The sequence below is a fragment of the Cryptotermes secundus genome, unplaced genomic scaffold, assembly GCF_002891405.2.
Source record: "Cryptotermes secundus unplaced genomic scaffold, Csec_1.0 scaffold766, whole genome shotgun sequence".
Lineage (NCBI taxonomy): Eukaryota > Metazoa > Arthropoda > Insecta > Blattodea > Kalotermitidae > Cryptotermes > Cryptotermes secundus.
The window spans coordinates 60,664-85,492 of NW_019727791.1; the positions used below are offsets into that span (position 1 = coordinate 60,664).

General features: G+C 38.9%; 1 protein-coding gene across 1 annotated transcript in view; it reads right to left on the bottom strand.

The window, feature by feature from the left end:
- The window catches only part of LOC111865016 (LMBR1 domain-containing protein 2 homolog), a 29,822-nt gene continuing 4,993 nt past the window's right edge, over positions 1–24,829 (bottom strand). The window contains exons 4-11 of the mRNA XM_023852707.2: positions 24,508–24,718; positions 22,844–23,020; positions 20,138–20,315; positions 17,382–17,560; positions 15,790–16,029; positions 13,459–13,660; positions 7,390–7,506; positions 1–1,506 (exon numbers count right to left, since the gene is read on the bottom strand). Coding sequence (XP_023708475.1) covers positions 1,133–1,506; positions 7,390–7,506; positions 13,459–13,660; positions 15,790–16,029; positions 17,382–17,560; positions 20,138–20,315; positions 22,844–23,020; positions 24,508–24,718 — 1,678 coding nt within the window. The 3' untranslated portion in view covers positions 1–1,132. The remainder of the gene's footprint in view (positions 1,507–7,389; positions 7,507–13,458; positions 13,661–15,789; positions 16,030–17,381; positions 17,561–20,137; positions 20,316–22,843; positions 23,021–24,507; positions 24,719–24,829) is intronic.

The window sequence follows — 24,829 nt, forward strand, 5'->3', positions numbered from 1 at the left end:
GCAGAAACCGATGTTGCTATAACCAAGTTTTACTGTATATATACACGCACATGTAAGATGTGTGTGTGTGTGCTGCATGCTATCTTAAACGCACAAATTTGTTTTGTTCACACTTGGAGAAACAGTTAAAAGAACTGTGAAATCATTGAACTATCAGACCAATAATATTAATGTAATGATAAAGAGATGGCCAGTATATTTCCTCACACATGCTGTTTTAAACATTTAAAATCATTAAGCCCAGTAAGTTTAACCTCTGTTTATGAACCTGTTTTGCTTTCAGCACCACTAAAGCACATGACTCACAATTACACCCTATGTAAGTTCATATTTGAGACATTACATCATATTTCATATTGGATTTTACACCATATAACGGATGGGACAGTGCACTGCATACATTCTCATATTGACTCTTCCGTGTGCTTCCAAGTATTGCATAATCACACCCTATTACACATACTGGTCACAGAATTATTAGATACTTTAACTACAATGCGCAAATATTGTGAACTGTGAAGCACTTACGTTTCATCTCTAATAAACATATACACTTTTGTATTGTGTTATCTACAGTGGATTTGAATTTCAATTCTTAAACATCTAAATACCCAGTTCACTTTCACTCAGTCTACTATCTCAGTATCCCTTCATCAATCTTCAGTGAGCCAAATTCAGAAATGGGTAGGTTACATAAGGGTGAGGGGAGAATGGCCAATCCTGTTCTCCATGACCCAGTCCCCCCTCACTCTTCCAATATCGATTTTCAAAATTGGCTCATTTCTAACTGAAGATGCAGCAGATTCCTACAAAATGCTGGTAACAACCTATCACATTATGTGGTGCAACCAAGATGACTACAGTAAATAAAATCTTCAATACTGTGAAAACCTCAAATCTCAACAAACCTGTCAGTCAAAATTCTGAACATATGGAGCATAGACAAAATATCAGTCATATTATTCTTACACTACGAATTACAACCTGCCAGAAAGTAATTACCTCATTATTTTAAAAGAACAATTTAAAAATTACTTCTGCTTTTAGGAACAATCTGCAGATATCTGGACAAGGATATGTCCTCGCATTAAATTCAGTAAAAGCAATACTTAGATTCACATGTGTGATCTGTTCACACATCATCGAACAGTCCTCGAGGTGGAGGACCAACTCTATCCCTTGATATAGGTAATCCACCAAACACATTACCTGTAGTATCTGGAATGAAACTATCCGTCACTGTGCCTCCTTGATATAGTATTAGTGATCCTTGGTTGTCAGCACTATCTCTACCCAGTGTGGCATCCAAACCTGTACCTCCCGAAACTTCCAGATGTTGGTAATACTGGCTGCTGCTGTTTGGACCATAGAAATGATCGCTGCCATCTGTTGATGCTGTATTTGTAGAAGCTGTACCTCCACCTACATAATAGTCCAGTGGTTCAACATCACGAAGGAGAACAGCTCGAGCAGACTCTGTTGAATCATCACGATGGAGAGGACGCACTGCAAATTGAGAATGTAAGTTTCATACACAAAATTATTACATCCTAGCCTACTTTTGCTATTTTATGAGGAAAGATAACATTGTTCAACAGAGATTTGGTCACATGGATCTATATCTATGCTGATTATGAAAACTAAAATAGATATTATCTGTCACCTAGTTTTCAGATGCCACATGACTTTAAATTATTTAGGATTCTGGTTAGATGATGAAGGTGGGGGGGTGGGGGTCTGCTGCTTGCTCTTCCTCTGCTTTATAAGGTTCTTAATGCCACTAATTGCAAGTTCATGTTGGGACATGTACATACTTGTTCGATTTTTTCAAGCAATTTATGTGCTAACTTAACTTGCCAGTTACTTACTTTACTTCACTCAGTGAACCTTATATAATATTCCAGGTTTTTTCTTATTCAGGATCAATGATTAGAGAAATCATGAGATGGAGCATATGAATTTTCTTTGTGCCTATTTAAGAATGCTGTCAGTACTTATACTGTATACTGTGTATACAGCACTGAATGTCAGGATGACAGATGAATTTGGTAGGATTTGGAAAGAAGCAGTCATGGCCTAATCAAGGTACTAGTTCAGCAATTGCTTGGAGGAACTGAGTAAAACCAGGAAAAACGTCAGTCACAGCAACTAGTATCCTGGTTGAGATTTGAACCAAGAACATCCAGAAAAGGAGTCTAGAGAATTATCACTATGCCAACCCACCTTAACTAAAAATTAGGTGAAGGTGATGTTGAAGCAACAGGTAAAGGAACATTTAAAGCTGTGACCATCAAATTCTTTGAAACCTTTAAGGTAAAATAAGTTGGTAAGTCAATAAGTAAGTTACAAATGGATATAGAACTTAAACAAATAAGAGGACTGATTTGAAAAATGCTTTTATTTCTCAACATAATCTCCCTATACATTGAGGCACTTGTACCATTGGTTCACAAGCCCCTGAAAACCAGCAGCATAAAATTCTTTGGGTTGCTGTCGGAACCAAGCAGTGAGCGGGATCACGAAGGCATACTGCTCACCACATTCCAGCCTCAAGGACAAACGGTAAATGCCGACTCCTACTGTAACATTCTCAGGAAACTTCTTAAGGCCATTCAACGGAACCGACCAGGACTCCTCACCAAAGGCGTGTTGTCCTTGCATGACAACATGTGTCCCCATACTGCCAACAAGACAAATGAGATGCTGCGAAATTTCAAGTGGAAAGTCCTCAAGCATCCTCCATATAGCCCTGAGCTTGCTCCAAGTGACTTCCATTTGATCGGCCCTCTTGAACATCATCTTTCGGCTGAACATTTTCCCGATGATGAAGCTGTAGAAAGGGAAGTCACTGCCTGGTTCTGACAGTAGCCCAAAGAATTTCATGCTGCTGGTTTTCAGGGGTTTATGAAACGATGGAACAAGGGCCTCAATGTACAGGGAGATTATGTTGGGAAATAAAAGCATTTTTCAAATCAGTACTCTTATTTTTTTAAGTTCTATATCCATTTGTAACTTACTTATTGACTTACCCTTGTATTTTGAATTCCTTGTTGAAGAACCTCTCAATGCCAACAATGTCATGGTTGCAAAATGTCTTTAAAATTAATTTTCTGGACCCATATCTCAACTTTTTCTTAAAGAACTGGATGCTGTTAATGACAAGCATAAGAAGTACTTCCAGCAAAAAATATCCATGATGAAGTGATACCAGGGACAAGCGAAGCTCCAGCATGTTTGCCAACTACTGATGAACATTGGTAAGGAATGCTCCACAGGCATAAATCATCAGCAGCTATATTTGAGGTCATTTCAATAAGCAACATCTCTTTAGATATTGTTCTGATATCTTGAAGTCAGTCCAAAATGCACTTCTAATTCACTCGAAATTGGTGGTGGGTGAGAGAACAATTTTAAGACTATTTCTGAAATGATCATGAAGAAAAATTGTAAGATTTTTAATTCTTAATTTGGTAATTCTTTTACATGTAACAAGTTCCTTCTCATCCAATATGGTCTTATGCATTTGCATATCAATGTGTCCATCCTCCTTTAATAACTTTTCAACCATCTAATGAAAGGGAATATGAATATATAGCTTCTCCCTCTGCACTTTCCTGTCATCAAGAACATCAACTTGGACATTCAAACTTCTTATATGGCAGCTACTCCAGTACCACTTTATGAAGTATCCTGCAATTATGTGTGGTGAAAATCTTTGAAAAAATAGGCAGCTGCTACAGCTAGAAATGTAAAATGTTATAAAGATGCATATCCCAAACATACCTACAAATTCTGTATTAAAGATCGTCATTTAACACTTAACAAACACAGTGACTTTGCAAGAACTTAAAGGAATTATATCTGATAAATGAAACATAAAGAGAATCTGAATGCCTCACATCCATAGTCTCTCTTACTATTGCTACACTGCCACTCCTACTTGATTTGACCCTGGCAATGGAACCAGGAGAAGCTGCCACCTCCTATTACTGGACAGCATCAGCATTCCTTTGTCTTATTTAGTGCATCCACTTCCTTGTGTTAAGACAGACTAACCACTACTCCAAAAATTGGGGTGGCACTTCTTCAAAACTGAAGGTGGATAGGGGAAGGGAACCTGTTATAAATCAATCTAACAACAAGGTACAAAGAACATATAAGGAACATAAGACTAAACAAAGATGAATCAGCATTTCCCCAACATATACTAAACGCCATCAGTACAGACCAATGACAGTAATCATGGAAATGACTGAGAAAGCCAAAAAAAAAGGAAGCATCATGAATATAAAAGAAGACTTCCACATACTACTCTGTCCAAAAAGTATCAGACCTTGGGCCAGGAAAAAAAAGTTCTGTATCTGGGTGGTTACAATACCTAATCGCCTTCAAAGTAGGCCCCTTGTGACTCCACACACTTAGCCCAGCGGTTGTTCCATCACTGGAAGCAATTCTGGAAGGCTTCTTATGGAATGGCGTGCAGCTGTGCCGTCGCGTTCTGTATGATGTCCTCATGGCTGTCAAAACAGCAGCCTTTTAGCGGTGTCTTCAATCTCGGGAACAGAAAGAAATCACAAGGAGCCATGTCAGGAGAGTAGGGAGCCTGGTGAACCTGCGGAATGCCATGCTTGGCCAGGAAACCCTGGATCAGGTGTGATGAATGAGCTGGGGTGTTGTCATGATGCAGCTGCCAGTTGCGTGCGTCCCACAGCTCCGGTCTCTTGTGCCGAACTGCATCACGAACATGGCGGAGGACTTCTTGGTAGTTCTCCTTATTGACAGTCTGGCCTAGTGGTGCGTACTCATGATGCACAACACCCCGGTAATTGAAAAAAAGTCAGTATCACCTTTACATTGCTCCGAACCTGTCATGCTCTTTTGGGCCTCAGGGATGTTGGATGCTTCCATTGTGACACCTGGACCTTGGTTTCCGGGTCATATCCATACACCCACGACTTGTCACCAGTGATCACAGTCTTCAGGAACTCAGGATCCCTATTGGCGCACTCCAGCATGTCCTGTGCGACCTCAAGACAGTTGTTGCTGCTCCAGCAAAAGCAGCTTAGGCACAAATATTGCTGCCACTCTTTGCATGCCCAAATCCTCAGTTAAAATTGTGTTTGCAGAACCTCTGCTGATCCCAACCTCATCAGCAAATTCACGGATGGCCAAACGATGGTCCTCCATGATCAGTGTACGCACTTTTTCAATGACATCAGCATTGATGGTCTCCCGGAATGCTGCTCACTGTCCGCCGACATACGGCCATGATTAAAGTGGTTGAACCACTCTTTAATTTGAGTGACCCCCTTTGCATCATCGCCGAAAGCCTGCTGAATTTTGCGGATTGTTTCCACTTGGGTATCCCCAAGTTTCTGACAAAACTTAATGCAGTATCGCTGCTCCAAGCATTCTGTCATCTTGAGCGAAATGAGAATGCGACAAACATGTGTTACACTACTTCGCTATCTGGCACCCACAGATGCATCCAGCAGTGTTGCAAGTCAGCAAAAAATCACGCATGCACATGAAAGTCCCTTCTACCATTACGCTCAGTTTCCCCCACCCCTTTGGCCATTACTTACAGCGGAAAAAAATAAAGTCGGATACTTTTTGGACATACAGTATATCACTTTAATAAGCTCAAAAAATTGATAGAACAACAAAAACACACACAAGAAAGTAATAACCAACATAACATGTTCGACCTCATAATACAACATCAGAACACCCCCACGTTAACGTCACAGACAAAGGAAGTATAAATACGCAGCGCAACACACTTTAGAATGGTAAAAACAACACAGCATGACACAAACACACANTTAACTTAAATAACAGAAGTTTTAAAAAATTTTAATATACCAAGACAACCATTGTAGTTGTGAAAACTTTGGATTTTGTATATATTGTGTATTACAAACATTGTATGTGCATATATTTTAACATTCAGAACACCCATTGTAATAGTGGTTTCCAAAGAGTATCTATGTCCCTCTGATGATGGTCTATAGGGACTGAAACGTGTAAGGGTTTTAAGAACTGAAGTAGTAAAAACTTCAACAGTCACACTGGATGGAGTTGTTTCCTCTTTTATAATGTTGTTAGTGTGACGGACCAGAATGAAACAAATCAATCTGCTATATTCAGCAGGACACATCATTTTGAGTGCCTTACTATATTCAGTACCATTTAAGGACTCTGTACCCTATTATCTTACACCGAATTACCATCAGCAGCAGTGATCTGAAAATAAAATAAAAATGGGGGAATAATAGTTACACAGCCAGGTTCAAAATGATGGCTGTAAAATATGCAGGAAAGAGCATACATTGCACTCTTTCTTACTATTATGCATCTGTAATATTCCTAACCTCAATGATCTAATATGTAAAACTGTACTTTGAAAAGTAGTACTCACATACTGTATGTTCTGCAAGTTTCAGATACAATTTCTGGGTGGTAAAAAGATACATAAATTAAACCTGTCAATGTGGTAATGATAAACTCCTGAAATGTGATGAGAAAGAAATGGCCAATGAGTTTTGATCATTTTAGTATTCCTGTAAGAAGCGGTGTCATATGAAATATATGAGGAGTATTCACAAAGTAACTTATGGCAAGCTGTTAACAAACCAAGTATTAAGAAAAAAAATTATTATATCAAAAAAAATTGTACATACTTAAGCTACTTCTAGATGTAGTCACTGCCAGGATTGAGGCACTTGTCCTATCAGGGAATAAGTTTTTGTATGTATGTCTCACAGAAGTGAGCTCGGCAATGTTTTGACATCCTATTTGCTCTTCATTACTGTTGAAGTGCTTTCATTGAAATCAGTTGTTCAGGTAGATAAACAGGTGGCAACTGCTCAGAGTGAGATCACGGTTGTAAGGAAGCTGGTCACACAACTCCCAGTTGAAATGCTCCAGCAGTGCCCAAGTGCAAGCAGCTGTATGCAGATGTGAATTGTCATGGAGGAACACTATATACCAGATATCAGCATTCCATGCCTTTTGATCGAATTGCCCTACACAGTATTTTCAGTGTTTCGCAATACACTTGTGATGTTACTGTGGTCCCTTGTGCATTAATTCCACCTCCAGCACTCCTTTTCTGTCCCAGAAAACACCTGCCATCAGTTTACTGGCAGATTTTTGTTGAAACTTTTTTCTGCTTGTTTCATGAATGTGTGTGCATCCACTGCTTTGACTGCTCTTTCGTGTCAACACTGATAAATTAAACCCAGGTTTCATTATCTGCTACTTGTACAATATGATTGAGAAATTCATTGCACTGTGGTATGCCTCTAAAACGTCAAAGCTGAAGCCATGCATTGCATTTTGTGTGCACCTGTGAGAATTTTCAGAACCCGTAATTTGAAAACTTACCCCTATCTTCTGGTTTCTGCCGTGGAGTTCGGTATCGTGATGCTACTCCACCAAATCTTTCCTTAAACTCTCGGCGTCGGTTAACAGAATCCTCAGCTCGTTGCCGGCGCCGCTTTTCTGTACATTAAGTATCACTTTCAATAAATCATCACAAGGGAACAATCATACCCAATGCAATCCCTCACACATATAAGTCACAGACTTCCAAAATAAGGCAGTCAAATACAGACTACTATTTTTGGAAGCATAGTGTACTCTTCATAATTTACAAACTTTTGTTAATCTACAGTTGAATCATGGCTTATCACTCTTATTTTATATAAGGAAATATGGTAATATCTTGTATGTGCATCATCCATCCATGTCAGTACATATGAATACCCCTAATAATATGTAACTGATGAATAGGAGTTATATAAAATGTGGTTTGAATATCACGCCAACAGAAGTCACTATGCCTTTATGTGTCTTAATTTACTACAGTAATAACATGATGGATGTGAGAACTCCTAGTGCCACTTAACAGAGTTTTCAAGATCTCTGAAAAATTTGCAGTTCTGGTTATGGAAGAACTTTTATAGAATGCAAACAATGTAATGGCTGTACATAATCAGTTTGAGAGTTAATTAACCACTGAAGCTAAGACTGCAAATCTTGAATGAAGATAGATCACAACACAGACACTTTGTAATAACCATTTCTTTTGCATGGTAAGATTAAAAATATGGTGAAGGTGTGGAACTATGGGGTTCTTTTTGACATGTTTAAAATAGTCCACATCGGTACTAGTGGAAACTATGCACAGAAAAGGATGGCTAAACTGGCATTATTGGCTTACATTTCTTGATAACCTCACCATATCCCTTACAAAATGTCTTGTTATATGTCTGACTCCATTTTATAAAGATAAAAAGGTAGTATCCCTGTAACAGACCACGGAAGCCCACAGAGTTGTGAGATGTTAAGGTTCCCATATTTTCTAGGCAAGTGGCTCACAGATGGCACTGAGGCTGTCAGCCTTATGTGCTGGGCACCCTTTACCCCCAGAAGATTCCTAGTACTCATTTCTGTTAAGAGGCTCATGGGGGGGGGACTCCAATGAATTGACATTTTTAACACAGTGAAAACACAACAGTACAAGTATAGTTTACAAGGACATCACCACAGTGACAAAAACAACTGAAACTGACAATTTCTTAATGTTGTACATATAAAACCACTGCATAAAATGGTGACATTTTCCCAGCAAGATTCCTAAATAGCTGTCTCTGTTTCCCAGTAATTTTTTGCACCACCTACACTTGCAGTTTTGCTTCTGAAGTCATTTATGGCTAGCAGACTGCTGTGGCGGGAGACTTTGGAGCGCTGGCAGGCCTGGCAAGCACGTGCCCAGGAGCGGCAATCCTTCTGCACGCCTGGCCACACGAAACGCTGTGCGACCAGTTTTGCCGTTGCTTTGGTCCCTGGATGCGACAGATCATGGACGGACTGGAACACTTGGAACCGAAGAGGAGCTGGGATGTACGGCCGAGGTTTCCCGGCAGAGGTATCGCAGTAGATGGACACCGTGGTACCAGGGATTGGTAGCTTTTCGAGCCGCAAGGCGGTGTTTGACTGCCGAAGTGATTGGAGTTCGTCGTTGCTGTCCTGCGATGCGGCCAATGCGTCGTAGGACGGTGGCGCCGTGATGGATTCGACGCGGGAAAGCGCGTCGGCAACGACGTTGTCCTGTCCCGAGATGTGTCGGATGTCGGTCGTGAATTGTGCTATGAAATCCAGGTGGTTGAATTGCCTTGGTGAGCATTTGTCCCTTTTCTGCTGGAAAGCGTAGGTGATAGGTTTGTGGTCTGTGAAGATGCTGAAGTGGCGCGCTTCCAGCATGTGGCGAAAGTGCTTTACGGCCTCGTAGATGGCCAGCAGCTCGCGGTCATACGCACTGTATTTTTGCTGGGCCGGGTTGAGTTTTCTTGAGAAGAATGCCAGGGGCTGCCAGGCGTTCTTGACGCGTTGCTGTAGTACGGCACCCATTGCGGACGTGGAGGCATCTGTGACGAGTGCAAGTGGCGCGGATGGATCGGGGTGAGCCAGTAGTGTGGCGCGTGACAAACTCGCCTTGCACTCTTCGAAGGCCCTGTGGAGCTCCGGTGTCCAAGTGATGGGGTGGGAGCCCTTGACCTTGGGTCCGGAGAGGACGTCGTGCAGTGGTGCCTGGTGTGCTGCCGCGTGGGGCAGAAATCGCCTATAGTAGTTCAGCATGCCCAGGAAACGGCGGAGTTGACTGGCGGTTTTGGGAGGTTGACATTCCTGAAGGTGAGTCACTCGTTCTTCCAGCGGTTGGGAGCCTTCGGCGGACGCCTTATAACCGAGGAAGGTGATCTCACGTACTCGGAAGACGCACTTCGCCGGGTTGATGAGGATCCCATACTTCTGCAGTCAGTCGAAGAGTGCCCGTAGGTGTTTACCGTTTACCGTTGTTTACTCGTCGTTGCTAAGCAATGACGCTTGCATTGTCACACTTGCTTGAATGTGGGCAGTTCCCACACTGCAAAGGACCCATTAACTCACTCTCTCGGTCCTCTAGGAGAAAGTTTACATTCCAGAATTTGTGAGCAGCTTATTCCTCCAAGTTTTAGCCACTGGGAAACATACATCACATGTTCACAGCACCATATACCACCTTCCCTTCCTTGTGACACACACACACACACACAGTCATCTAATTCAGGTGGGATGATGTCATAGAACACAACTACACAGGGGAATATTTAATGTTCCATCACACTGAACATCTACTGTGTTCTAGTTCGCACTCTCTCATGGAGCTGAGCCCGTCTTGAGAAACCGCCAATTGTGCAACTACTCAAGAATTTCCCAGCATTTTATGTAACCTGAAGGTTCATACCGTGTTCACAAGGGCCCTCCACTGGTCCCTATCCTGAGCCAGGTCAATCCAGTCCATACCATCCCATCCTATCTCTCTAAGATCCATTTTAATATTGTTCACCCACCTACACCTCGGTCTTCTCCAACCTCCTATGACTTCATCTCTCTTCAGTCAAAATATTCTCCTCAACACCCTCAGTCTATGTTCCTCCTTTAATGTCAGAGACCAAGTTTCACACCCATACAGAACTACAGACAAAATTATTCTTTTGTATATTCCAATTTTTAAGTTTTTGGACAGCAGATGAGAAGAAAAAGGTTCTGGACTTAATGGTAGCAAGCATTACCCGAGTTCAATCTCCTCTTAATTTCCTCCTGAATCAGGTTTTGATTTGTTATTATTGTTCCCAAATATCTGAACTGTACCACAATTTCAAAAGATCTGTTACCTGTCTTTGTCATGATTTTGCCCTTCATTTTGGTGATGAGACAGCAACATGTACTTAGTTTTCTCTGTGTTTACTTCTAGACCAACCTCCTTAATTGCATCAAAGTCTGTATGTTTTTCTTTATGGTATCTATTTCAGTTGGCAATAACTGAAAAATTTTGTGAAACAAAAATCAAGGCAACAAAATGAAAGAGCTTACACTTGAATATGAAAATTTAAATGATAAATTGGGGTGAAGTCAGCAGCTCACCAATAAATGAAACATGAAGGTAGTATGGACTGATGACATTTTTGATACTGATGAACCAAGACAAAATAGGGTATATACTAAACCAAAGGCAATTAATACTGTTCCTTTCTCTTGTCATTACTGTGTAAATAGGATAAGTTGACAGCATATACGTGGATGCATTTTTGAATAGCTTCATGTGTAACCACTGTGATTTCTTGAGTTTTCTTGTGTGAAAACTTCAGTTGTACTGTACATATGTTTTTCCACTTACACGACTTATTCCACAGCCTACTGTGATTCTGACTAACTATGGATTCAAGGAATTCAATGTAACATAATGAAATTCATTTCATGATCTCAATTTATGACTGTGTGATGGACATACTGAAATGAGACTGTGCTACCAATGTTAACATTAAGGGCGTGTGAACTATAGAAGATGGTACAGATTCTATCCAGTTGTCTTATGTAAAGGTAAAAATAAAGGTATCCCTGTAACAGGCCATGGAGGCCCATAGGGTTGTGAGATGTTGAGGTTCCCACATTTTCTAGACAATCGGCTCATAGATGGTGGTAAGGCTGTCAGCCCTACACGCTGGCCACCCTTTACCCCCAAGAATATTCCAAGAATAATCCTGGTACTCATTTTTGTTAAGAGGCTGAGTTGACCCCAGGGCCATAGTGCGGCTGGAAGGATTACGTCAATTGAAAAAAGCTAATGACCTCATTGGGACTTGAACCTGCGACCTTCCGGCTTGTAGGATAGTGCCTCAACCAACCATGCTACTGCGTGCCCCCCATCTCTTATGAAGAGGCTTATTTTTATTACAAGCATGGTAATGTAACAATATTATATTTGAGCATCCTGTTACACTCACACAATATATATGAGACAAACACCGTCTTAAGTGTAACAATTTAATTGTAGTTCTTTCTTCTTCCCCTCCTCCACACTACATGTTTCGGCCCTAAATGGCCATCATCAGGTGTGTATTCTTACGTAGCTGTTACACTGCCTGTTAAAATTTAAAATCACCAGTCTTTCTAATTGTATAAAATCTTTGTTAACCTACACGCATTAATTTGATTTCTAAAATTAGCACTTTTTTAAAACTTTAATGCAAGTTAAAATGTCTATAAGATTTCTGTTCTTTCTTTGTTACACTTAAGACGGTGTTTGTCTCATATATATGGTAATGTAAATATATCATTTGACAGAAAAATAAACAGTTATGGATTCACATACATGTGCCATTACTGTAACATGCATTTTACAGTTAACTATAATGACTGATTCACAACCTTTACTTCAATATGTACAGTCATAAAGTTGCACAAATTCTAATAATGGAATTTAGAACAATCCTTGTCATGGTACATGGCGGTGTCAGTGTGCTTTAAACTGCTCTATGTATGAGTACATCTGTTACACAAGTTTGATACAAATTTGTGTTTATTCACATATAGACACATGTGCTGTAAACTGTGGGTGGGACTGGTGAGCAGAATATGAATGATCTGTGCTCACTCATGTATGCAGAAAATGGTGGGGCTTTTGCTTGTAAAGGGCAGCTCCTAATTAATAGTCAGTTTCAAGGAGAAGGATTATCTAAGTTCAAGAAAAATCTTTAGCTCTTTGGTTCACATAATGAATTATTCTTCATTATTTTCATATCCCCATGACAATCACTCCAAAAAAGAGGAAATATTGCTGTATCCACATTGTTATTTAAACCTTAGTTCCACACTGAATTATTCACCATCAGAAGTTAGGGGACAAACTTACAATTTTGTATGTGAACCATTTTCAGACACTTGAGTATCTGCTACAACAATAATTTTATAAATTCTTGTAATATCTTGCTTTCACTGTGTTTTACTGTACTCCTTTTAATAGAGTAATAATGGACTAGTTAAATTCATCTCTGTACTTCAGCACCATGCCATGCATGCATATGTATGGGTGCAGGCATAGCTTAACACATGTTTAACTTCAGCAATAGATGAAGGTGTGTGGTTGGCTTCACAACAAAGCCACTTTACACCAGGGGGAAAAATCCAGTACCTAATAGCTATAATCAGTACTAGCATTTCTCATAGTTACAATTCAGGCCTCAAAATTAACCACTATTAGAAACAAATACAGCAAATCCTTGATTTATTGAATTTCGGATTTAACAGCCAAAAATTCTTTGGTACTTTCCCTTTATTCTCAGGTTCATATGTTGGTACCTCCCTGTAATAGTCTGGTTGTTATGTTCTGTATGTGTACTTCATCAGTTGTGCTATGAATATAACATGTACCTAGTACATAGATCATTCTATTACATATTAAATTTGTGCTGTTGGTTTCATACAGACACTATTTTATGGACATTTGGATTTAACTAACATTCAGCAATACTGGACACACACTTCCCCAATTAGTCTGTTAAATTTATGATATACTGTATAAAATTAAAGTACATTTATACAATGTGCTTATAGCAGACATAAAATTGCAACCTCTCTTGATGAGCTCTCGGCCTTCTTCCACAAGATCAGCAGTCACTTCATCATCACCAACAAACTGCTGGAATCCAAGCAATGATAGCAGTCGTGATCCTACACTGAAGTATGTTGCCAAACAGAAGGCCAGCATTGCCATGGGGAAATACACATTAAAGCCATCAGACACAATAGATATCACATCCATGTGCCCCATAACCTGCAAAAGGAAGATCTTAACTTTTGGACAATTATGTTGGGCATTATTGCAAGAATGCAATTCACTTCTGCCAATAGTGTTGGATCATTTAAGCATGACAAACCCATGCTAGTCTCTATTTTTATTGCAGCCAGCTTGTTCTCTGTGAGGACAAGTCAAATTTGAGAACATACATAGCTAGATGGAAATTTCTGCCTATATATTCACATATGGTTACACTTATAATCTTCAAAAGCTTAAAACAATATTTTAAGCTATTATATAACAAGTGTGTTCACTGCATTTAGTAATTTTAAGATTGAAAAATAACACTGTCAAACATATCTGTAACTTGAGGGCTATATGGAAAGTAACCTCCAGAAAGCTGTTAACAGAACAAGCAATGAGAAAAAATGTACATACTTAAGCTACTTCTCAGTGTAGACACTGTCAGAATTGAGGCACTTGTCAAATCGGGGAATAAGTTTTCATATGCCTGTGTCAAAGAAGTCTTCCGCTTGTGAGCTCAGCCACGCTTTGACACCTTCTTTCTTGAAGTCACTAGCCTCCATTTAGTTTCACTATTCCTTTCATGTTCCAGATGCAGTGTCTTCACAATTCCCATCTTATGTCTCACATTCACTGCTCACTCTCTCATGCTCACTGCCCGCATTCCCAACATCTTCCCTTTTCTCCATTCCATCAGATATACAGCAGTCTTTACATCCTCTGACTTTCTTTTCTAGAGAGATCCATTGCCATGGTTTGATCCACAGGTGCAGCAGTTACATACTGAGCTTCTTAACTGTTCTGGTGGTGCCAAAACATGGTTTCCTGCCAACAGCCATCCAGAATACAACTGTTTCGAACATTCCTTAAAAGGCCTATTCACAACATGTAGTTATGAAGACATCCTTCCAGATACAACCATAAAGTCAGTATTCACTGCATGAATCATAGATCAGACATGAACTGATGATTGACTTTTAAATGCATCCAGCACAAAACATTCCTTATTTAATAAACAATTCCCTTTGTCTCCTGTTCCAGAGAACTTATAACCAGTCCCACACCATTTCATTTAGTCATCCATCTCTTTGTTTTAATAACTCTGGCAGCACTATGCTCACATCTTTTCTCTGCACCTTTTCATTACAACAGGTTTTGCACCTACATCATGAATGGCTTAGCTGGATGGCATACTGATATACACTGGCATTTCCTCAAAGTGTGATGGTAACTACTTCTGAAGAGAAGACCTTGACTGCAAAGAAAACCTGTTCCTCTGCATCACTTGTTCAAACCACCTTGAGCTGGACACAATTTTGGCATCCTGTAAACAGTGGATATTGCATGAAATTGACGTTCCAGTCTGTCTCTGAATTAGCAAAATACACTGACGCTGAACAGCAGTCAACTTCAGGTTCTCCACCTTCAGAGACATTGTATTTTCATGCTGTTTCACAGTTCTCTATTTGTTCCATGTATTTAATCATAACTTCAGTGCCTAACACTTTCTGACAAATTATTCCCTTTCATACTAGTTCTCTCCTTGACATAATCTGTCATTTTTATGTTGACCAACAGATGCAGTTTCACAAGCACAGAATCTTGCAGTACTGCTAATCAACAATTTTCTTTCAAATACAATACACGTCTCTTCTAACACGACCCTGATGTACAAAGCAAAAGTGGTTATCAGGAAACTCTTGAAATTCAAGAATAAAAAATTAAGTGTGAATCGAGATAGAATTTTTTGCTTCATCTTGAGAATTTAAGACTCGAATATGACTAGGCTCAACCATATGTACAGAAAAACACTCCAAACCAATGGGTTAAACGATTTTTACAAAATTATGGATTACATCTATAAATATAATATCTTCAGCACAACAACCATCTAAAGTTTTCTTTCAGACGAGCTTCAATTAACAATTCCTGACCCCTGAGGCCAGTTGTAAGTTGTGCCAGTACCTTCTCATGATACTTAACATTTTCATGCAGTTAAGTTGTGTTAATATTGCAGACAATGCAATGCACATGGTGATGAACAATGGTTCAGTTGAACTGGCAGGTGAGGATAGCCAACCTCTCATATCAGACACAAACCAACCAAATATGAAACAGCAATGGTATCCACTACAATATACCTGTGTGTAATGTGTTTCCCAAATATGATCCTTAATAATGTGGCTATCCATGTGAATGAGGCCAAGAAAATTGAGACACATAGGCGGCGTGAGTCGACACAGCATCATTCCCGAAAATATCAGCGAGTATTCATCTGTTTGGTGATGAGGTGCTAAGTAGTATAAATTCAGAAGTCGTATTTTCAGCACTGTTGAATATGCACAGTAACACATATATGCAATGATCATAGTGGACAAAACCTGAAAGAAGAAATGTAATTACTGAAGGCACACTGTATTATCAAATATGCTCAAAATCAACATCAAAATTGATGTAATCTACAAAGAACATACATTTACTGTACACAGTTCCATGTTCAGCAATAATTCTTCACTCTCCAAAGAATATCTCAATGTTAAATTCAACAATCATACTTATTCCCCAATGCATATATCAATGTTCAACAATTACTGTAATTCCAAGGATTTAAACTGTGACATATCTTTGTGAGAGAACATAAAAGTTAAAATTATGGCCCAGGATAATAAAGCTCCAGCATTTATTCAAACATAATCTCCTTAGCTTCAGGAAACTTTCTGAAAGGCACTGAATGGAACAATGGACATGAATGAGAATTAAGAATCTGACAGGCAGCTGAAGGGGTGCAGAAAAATGTCACTAATAATCTACCTAGTAACAACTGCATCATGTCACACTGCATACCATGTAAATGCTTCCTGCTTCAGAACACCTTCCTCTTAACTGTGTGAAACTCATTCCATTTATTTTCATATGCATTAAACATGAATATATACATGGCATAACCAAAAAAAAAACAAAGTTTCTTCCTCATGTCATTTGGAACTGTTACACAGTAAAAAAGCAAGACATAAATTTAAATGTGAAGGACCTAACACGTTCGAATGTTTCAATGAAAGTAGAACAACTGCTTTTTCAGGAAAAGTTTAGTTACTCTGATGGCACTTAAATGTGAAAAGATTTCAGTCTAGACAGTTCACCTTTGGGAAAATATACATGATGATCCTCACTTCATGAAGATTTGCATTATGAAATTTCACTCATAACATTATTTATACTGAAGTGCACATTCTTGGCTTGGCCTGCCATCTAAATACAAACTTACTCATCTCTAATCCTTTTCAAACTGAAATAAACAAATGCAGTGTCACCCAATCAGTCCCCCTCATGTTTTGCTCTGCTATGTTGTACACTTTGTGTAAGACTTTCCTCCTTTCTGATAATTCTAGCAGATTTTATTGGCCTTTTTTATAGCATAAACTGATTTTTCCAGTGTTTTATGCATTAATTTCAGGCACAAAAATTGGAAATACATAACCTCAATTACAACATTCCAACTATGGAAAATAATGATTCACTTTACAAATTTTGCTTCACAATCTCTCTCCACGAATGCAACTATTCATGAGAACAGGGGCTACCAGCTGTTAACCTTCAAAGAAGTTTGTGATAATTCTGAGGTATTTACTTTGAAATCTTCAAAGTAATTTTGTGTATTTTGAGTAGGCAAAATTCGATAGTATGTTGTTTTCTTAAGACTGCTTACAGAGTTTGGAATAATAATGATACTCACCTCTATGGTGAAGTAATCGTAGTTTACTTTAGCTGGATTGAGGAATTTTGCAAAAAGTGACAGAGGTTCCTTATTGAAGAAGGTTACCTCTGACCAGACAACAGCTGCTGATAGTAATCCAGCTACAATAGCAGCCATTTTGAGTACATAGCCATGAATCACACATTTCCAATACCACTCTGAAATAAGTCATAACATGATACAATAACCACTGCACATATAGAATGATTAAACCAGGATTAATTAAGGTAGAAAATGTTCACTAAATACATTTTTTTTTGACTATATAAGGGCTCTTTGGAAAAGAACTCAGAATTGAGGCACTTGTCACGTCAGGAAATAAGTTTTTGTATGCCTGTGTCAAAGAGGTCTGTTGCCTGCGAACTCAGCCACGTTTCGATACCTTCCATCAGCTCCATAGGTAAACAGGTGGTAGTCACTCAAAGCAAGACCAAGCCTGTAAAAAGTATGGTCAAACAACTCCCAGTTGAAATGCTTCAGCAGCACCGAAATGTGATCAGACACATGAGGACACGCGGCCATTGAGAAGCATAACACCAAATGTCAGTATTCCACGACTTTGGTTCTGAGTTGCCGTACACATTTTTTTTAGTGTTTTGCTATACACTTCTGATATTACCGTGGTCCCTTGCTGCATAAATTCCACCATCAGCACTCCTTTCCTATTCCAGAAAACAGCTGCCATCAGCTTTCTGGCAGATGTTTGTTTAAACATTTTTGGCTTGTATGGTGAATGAGTAAGCATCCACGGTTTTGACTGCTCTTTGGTTTCAACATTCATAAATAAAACCCTGATATTCATCACCTGTTACTTGTATAATGTGACTGACAAATTCATCACTATCTTTGTGCTATTGCTCTAAAAATTCAAACCTGAAGCCATTCTCTGCATTTCGTGCACACCTGTGAGCTTTTTTTTTGAAACCCATCTTGCACAAAATTTTGATGGTCTAGCCTAACTGTGATAGTCTCATAGAGAACAGTGCATGAAATTTGTGGAAACTCACACAAAAGTTCAGAAATTGTGAAGCGCTATCTTTCATATTTTTTTTCGTCAATACTTCGAACAATAACATCACTCCCTACAGATGGCCAACCTCTTTGCTCCATTGTGAACATTTGTTCGCCCATATGTGAACATTCTACCCTGTTGTCTTACAATTCCTTCACTATTTACATTCTGGCTGTAAACTGCCATCCATAAATCATGCTGGATTTCCAAAGCACTCATGTTTCTAGCATAAAGATACTGCTAACAGCAGATGATGGCATTATCAATTGCAGGACACATCATAACTCACGCTGTAGAGACAAGAACAAATACTAGGTGACCAGTTATGTTAAGGTTTGCAAGGCAATGAGTCATGTGATGCTACCTTGCATGTGTGAGCTTGCCCCTGCTACTATATTAGTTGGCTAAAATAAATGGAGTTACTTTCTGAATAGCCCTCATAATATAAACAACATGAATTGAAAAATAATAGCTGAGAATGGGAGAATATCAACCAACAAGACTGTTAGTGTCTAAGAGAAATCCATCTCATCTGGAATCCTTTCTATCACTACCATCATCATCTTCTGAAGTTTCTATTATGGTGAGAATTCTTATAACAAAATCTCCTCCTTCATTCTCCCATACCCCTCTTCATATGTGCATGTTTACTGTTTTCCTTATTCTCATTTCTTGTGTATATATGATCTCTAAATATAGTCCTTGGTTTCTGCAAAGGTCATTTAATCACTGTCCTCATTTCTGTTGTTCTGGAATGAGTCCTTTCCCATTTATAATATCATACAATTAATTGACTGGCAAAGATGCAAAAATGAACGTCATGAATAAATTATATGGAGCCCACAGTCACAGTGCACATTTCAGTCTTCAAAATTCATGTTTTACTTCATAAATCTTTCCTGTACAGAAGCCCTTCACTGTATACACTGTATAGAATCACATTTTGTTCATCAAAACCTACCAAAAATCACTTGATTATCCTGTTCTTCATGAACTTAACAGGAATCTCACTTCAGTATCTTCGAGACAAAACTTGGTATGTCACATTACTCAAAGTAACTATGCATTTGTTTTTTCTTTATTCTTTCCTCCACATATACCAAGAACATGGTTATGTGAGATGAGACTGGCATGGCTGCCAACAGGGGAGGAGTAAACTGCATGTTTTCCCCACCCTTGGATTAAAAAAAAAATGAAGGGGAAATCCAAAATATGCAACTAACACACAGTAAACCCTTCTCATAATGGACCTGAAACATGATGGATTTCAGTAAAAAGAAAATATATTTGTGTACAACTGTAAATTGTTTGAGATGCTGAGGCACTAAGAAGGTGTTTTAGTTAGGAAACTATTTAAAATAAAAGAGAACACCAATATAAAAACCTTTATATGACTACACTGTGTGATTCTATGTTTACTGTGTGTACTGACTATGTACCCTATGATGTACTTCTGTGAATAACCTTTCACTCAGTTATAATGGATATCAGTGATAACAGACATCCTATCCCCACTCTTAGTCTGTTATAACAAGAATTTACAGAGCTTGTTTTAATCAGAAGAAATAGTTTTAAATGGCTTATATGTAAGTACATAAGAAAATTTTCTGGCTGCCACTCCTGGTGGAACTATGGAGAAGAGAACATCAACCAAAGTAATATCAGTAAAAATAAAGCAAAATGTGTAATATCTCTTGCATACAACTACAAACTACAGCCTTACCAATAGTTGGACTGTACAGAACACGAAGCCAAAATGGTCTTGGTGACTGAAAGGTTGGTTTGAATCGATGATCATGACTAACTTGATTTTGAGCTACATCTTCTAGCATCAGAATATGATCCACAAGAAGACCCCACTGTGTTTCTGTGCGGTGTTGTGTCTGTAAGGCTTTAATAACCTGCAAAATGGAACATTAAATTGGAAATTAACAAAAGAGAAAACAATTTTTTCCATTAATTTAATAACTTCATTATAAAAAATGTTAATATATAAAAAGCGTTTGTGTATTGGTGTCACCTGCATAGACACCATTCATAATTAATGGCAACACTTACTCCATGAAGATGAGCCCTTCTTAAGAAGCCATCACATGTGCAGCTACTCCAGAATTTCCCAACATTTTATGGAACCCATAGGTTCATTACCATGTTCACAAGGGTCATCCACTGGTCCCTATGCTAAACCAGATCAATCCAGATCCATTTCAGTGCTATCCACCCACCTACATCTTGGTCTTCTCAGTGGTCTCTTTCCTTCTGGCTTTCCCACCAATAACCTATATGCATTCCTATTCGCTCCCATTAATGCCACATGCACTGCCCACCTGATCCTCCTTGACTTGATCATTCTAATTACACATGACGAAGAGTACAAGTTATGAAGCTCCTCAATTTACAGTTTTCTCCAACCTCCTGTCACCTCATCCCTCTTCAGTCCACATATTCTCCTCACCACCCTGCTCTCACACACCCTCAGCCCCATGTCCCACCCTTAACATCAGAGACCAAGTTTCACAATCATACAGAATCACAGTCACAATTATAGTTTTATATATTATAATTTTTACATTTTTAGGCAGCAAACAAGAAGACAAAAGGTTCTGGACTGAATGGTAGCAAGCATTACCAGAATTCAGTGTCCTCTTAATTTCCTCCCGAATGCAAATGGCTCACTGTAATACATATCAGTTCCCTTTGTGTTTCTACTCTGAAGGCTTCATTAACAGTATTTCAACAGGTGAAGAAAGTGCATTCACTTTGTTCTAAGACAGGAAATAAAACAGAGCGAATCTGTGCTAGGGATAAACTTTAAGAAACTAGAACCTGTATAGGACATTTACCTTGCAAATCACTGATGCAACTGGCTCAAAAAGAACAGGTTCCGATGAACAGTGTGCAGGGTGACTAAGAAGTTATGTCTACTGCCACATAAAATTAGACATGTTCAAGCAACTGAAGATGGTGTTTACAAGATACAAACATGTTTCTGTCACTGCTTCTATATATGGCAATATGGGCAATATATGAAGATGTTTTTGACCCAAAACTTACACTTTTACTGATGAATCTTGGTTCCATTTGAGGGCATATATCAATGCTCAGAACAGATATTGGAGATTTAACCTAATGTTCTCTATTTGTGATGCTATAAACATCAAAATCTAAATAAAATTCTTGCCTCTTTTCATACTAATTTGTTGTAACAAACTTCCTTAGCCTCTGCTTCAAATTTGCCATATTTTCTGGTAATGATGAAACATGAACCTCATACTTTACAAACCTATGTAGAAAAAAGTCAGGCAGAATTAAATGATACAGAGTAAATGCACTGACTGTGGGATGTCTTTTCCATGACTGCAAAAATGACCAACGACTAACATATTCAATGGGAGTGTGCAGTTTTACACCTCTCGTATACAAAAATGTTGCTTCATCACTAAAATAAGCTCTTCACAGACAACACCACCGCTACGGCCACCACCACAGCACTTCTAAAATCTTGTATTTCTACGATCAAATTACTACACACATATTCTTTGTTCTAAGACATTCATGTAACTGCCTCTACCCTATAACTGCCCCATCCAATTTATAGGAAACTGAAAAGGCACACTTGTCATTACTAGATTTTGTGTAGGAGTAAAATTTTCCAACTTGTACATTCATTGTGCTCTCCTGTTTGGAGGTAATGTTGTGCCAGGTATATGACCCAATTGTGTGAAAGCACAGATACAGAACAGGATGACTTTGCCAAGTCTGAAGAAAATTAACTGTTTTTAAGCCTATACAGAGAGTAAATGCCAGTAGGTTTAAAATTTCCATTACTGCTATACTACTTTAATCACAAGAGAAAAACTGTATAACTGTTCCACCATTGTTTTAATGCAAATGTGAAATCAAGTGAGGCAATCATGGCATTCCCTAAATTGTTAGGAAAAAGTTTAAATTTCTATTTAAATAAAACTTCTTGTAAAACATAACATGACCTGCTGCCATAAAATAATTTAGCAATAGTTTTGGAAGCCAATAATTCATCAGTAAAGAAATGCAAGTCCATAAATCTTACAGCAAAGCTGTACAAATAACATACCACAATATTTAATGAAATACCACTGATTATCTTAAAATAAGCCAGTACTGCAAACTTCCTAATCCTTGGTAAGACTCACATCAGTATACACCTAACAATAAAGGTATAGGAACCTGAATGACAGAAGTATTAAATGCAGCCAGCTCTAAAACCACTGGTCTTACAGTGTTTATAAAGCAGTGTAGGTTTCTTATTATGTTACAAATTTACATATAAGCACCTGTGATCTTGACCATCAGTATAAAACAATTTTAAGTCACTAAAATTTGTTTGGAAAGAGTAAAACATCTTTTATGAATGAAGATTGTGAAAACCACGTATAAAATCTGGTATCACCTGCTTGTGAAGTCGTATAAGTGCTTTATCTGAAGGTGCCTCAGTGGGTGTATCATCAGGAAGCTGACGTCGATTCATTCTTTCCTGTAGCTCAGGAGGGACTTTCTGAAGAATTGTCTCCAAGTTTTGATGTAAAGGATGGCCTGAACCTATTGACATGGACACTGCCTGAAGAGACTGAAAGAATGAAGAGAGCAATACAAATAGATGCTGGACATATGTATATCGTACAAACACTAAATTTTGCCTTGCAATATACATGTGATGGCTAAGTTGGTAAAGTGATGGTGATAGGTTACAGGGCTCAATTATACGAGGGTAAGTCAATAAGTAAGTTACAAATGGATACAGAACTTAAATAAGAGTACTGATTTGAAAAATGCTTTTATTTCTCAATATAATCTCCCTGTACATTGAGGCACTTGTCCCACTGTTTCGCAAGACCCTGAAAACCAGCAGCATAAAATTCTTTGGGCTACTGTCGGAACCAAGAGGTGACTTCCCTTTCTACAACTTCATCATCGGGAAAATGTTCATGTGAAAGATGATGTTCAAGAGGGCCAAACAAATGGAAGTCGCTTGGAGCAAGGTTGGGGCTATACGGAGGTTGCTCGAGGACTTCCAACTTGAAATTTCGCAGCATCTCATTTGTTTTGTTGGCAGTATGGCAACGCGCATTGTCATGAAAGAGCAACATGCCTTTGGTGAGGAGTCCTGGTCACTTCCATTGAATGGCCTTACGAAGTTTCCTGAGGATGTTACAGTAGGAGTCAGCAATTACGGTTTGTCCTTGAGGCTGGAATGTGGTGAGCAGTATGCCTTTGTGGTCCCATTCACCGCTTGGTTCCGACAGCAGCCCAATGAATTTCATGCTGCTGGTTTTCTGGGGCTTGTGAAATGATGGGACAAGTGCCTCAATGTACAGGGAGATTATGTTGAGAAATAAAAGCATTTTTCAAATCAGTACACTTTATTTGTTTAAGTTCTATATCCATTTGTAACTTACTTATTGACTTACCTATGTATTATTATGGGCCGCGCCAGAGCTCAAGCGGTTAGTTGCTGGCTTTCCACCGCAGCGGCCCGGGTTCGATCCCGGGTCTGGTCAAGTGGGATTTGTGGCAGACAGATTGGCACTGGGGCAGGTTTTCTCTGAGTACTTCACTTTCCCCTGCCAATCTTCATTCCACCAATTGCTCCACAATCACTCTCACCTATCATCTGGGGCTGGTACAATAGGCCAAAAGTGGCCGCAGTACAAGGGACTTAGTCCCACCCCACTAATAGAAAAAAAAATAATACCTACCTACTATACAAATATTTTAGAATTCCATTACTGCTCGACTTCACTCTTATATACGCACCTTCACATTATAACAGGGAACCCACAACCTTGTTCTAAGGTAAAAAGTTTTGCAAAAAATGGAGAGAAATTATGTAAGTAAGTAGAGTATGTGAAGGTTTAAGTTTAAAATTGCAAATGTTTCAGATTTGAGCTTTTCATGGCACTGAAGGCAGTCTGTAGTCTTCTGTATTATGACACCATACAATCTGGTATGTGGTTACCCAATCATTTAGGGGAACATGTTGCCACCAATATCAGGGTAGAAGTCACAGTGTCAAATGCAAAAAACCACAGTTTTCATTTGTGGTTGCTAATTCACCTCAAGAATATCATCAACAGTCTCTTCTGCTTCACACTTTTCAGAGCTGAGTTTGGCTGCTTTGAAGTAGCTGTAGTTCAGAACATAGCCACATTTGCTACAATTCCATAGAGAACGTGGAACTTCAACCAAAGCATAGCCTAAGAGTAACACAAGAAGGAACAGGCCCCATGTATTGCTAGCTGATGATGCAATAGCCTTCAGTTTCTGCCTGAAATCCAAACAACCCTTCATCTGATATCAGTTTACCAGTGAAAATACATACAAATACAAGGGCAAGGAAAGGAGAAGGAAAGAAGGTGTCAATGTTTTCAGTTGATAA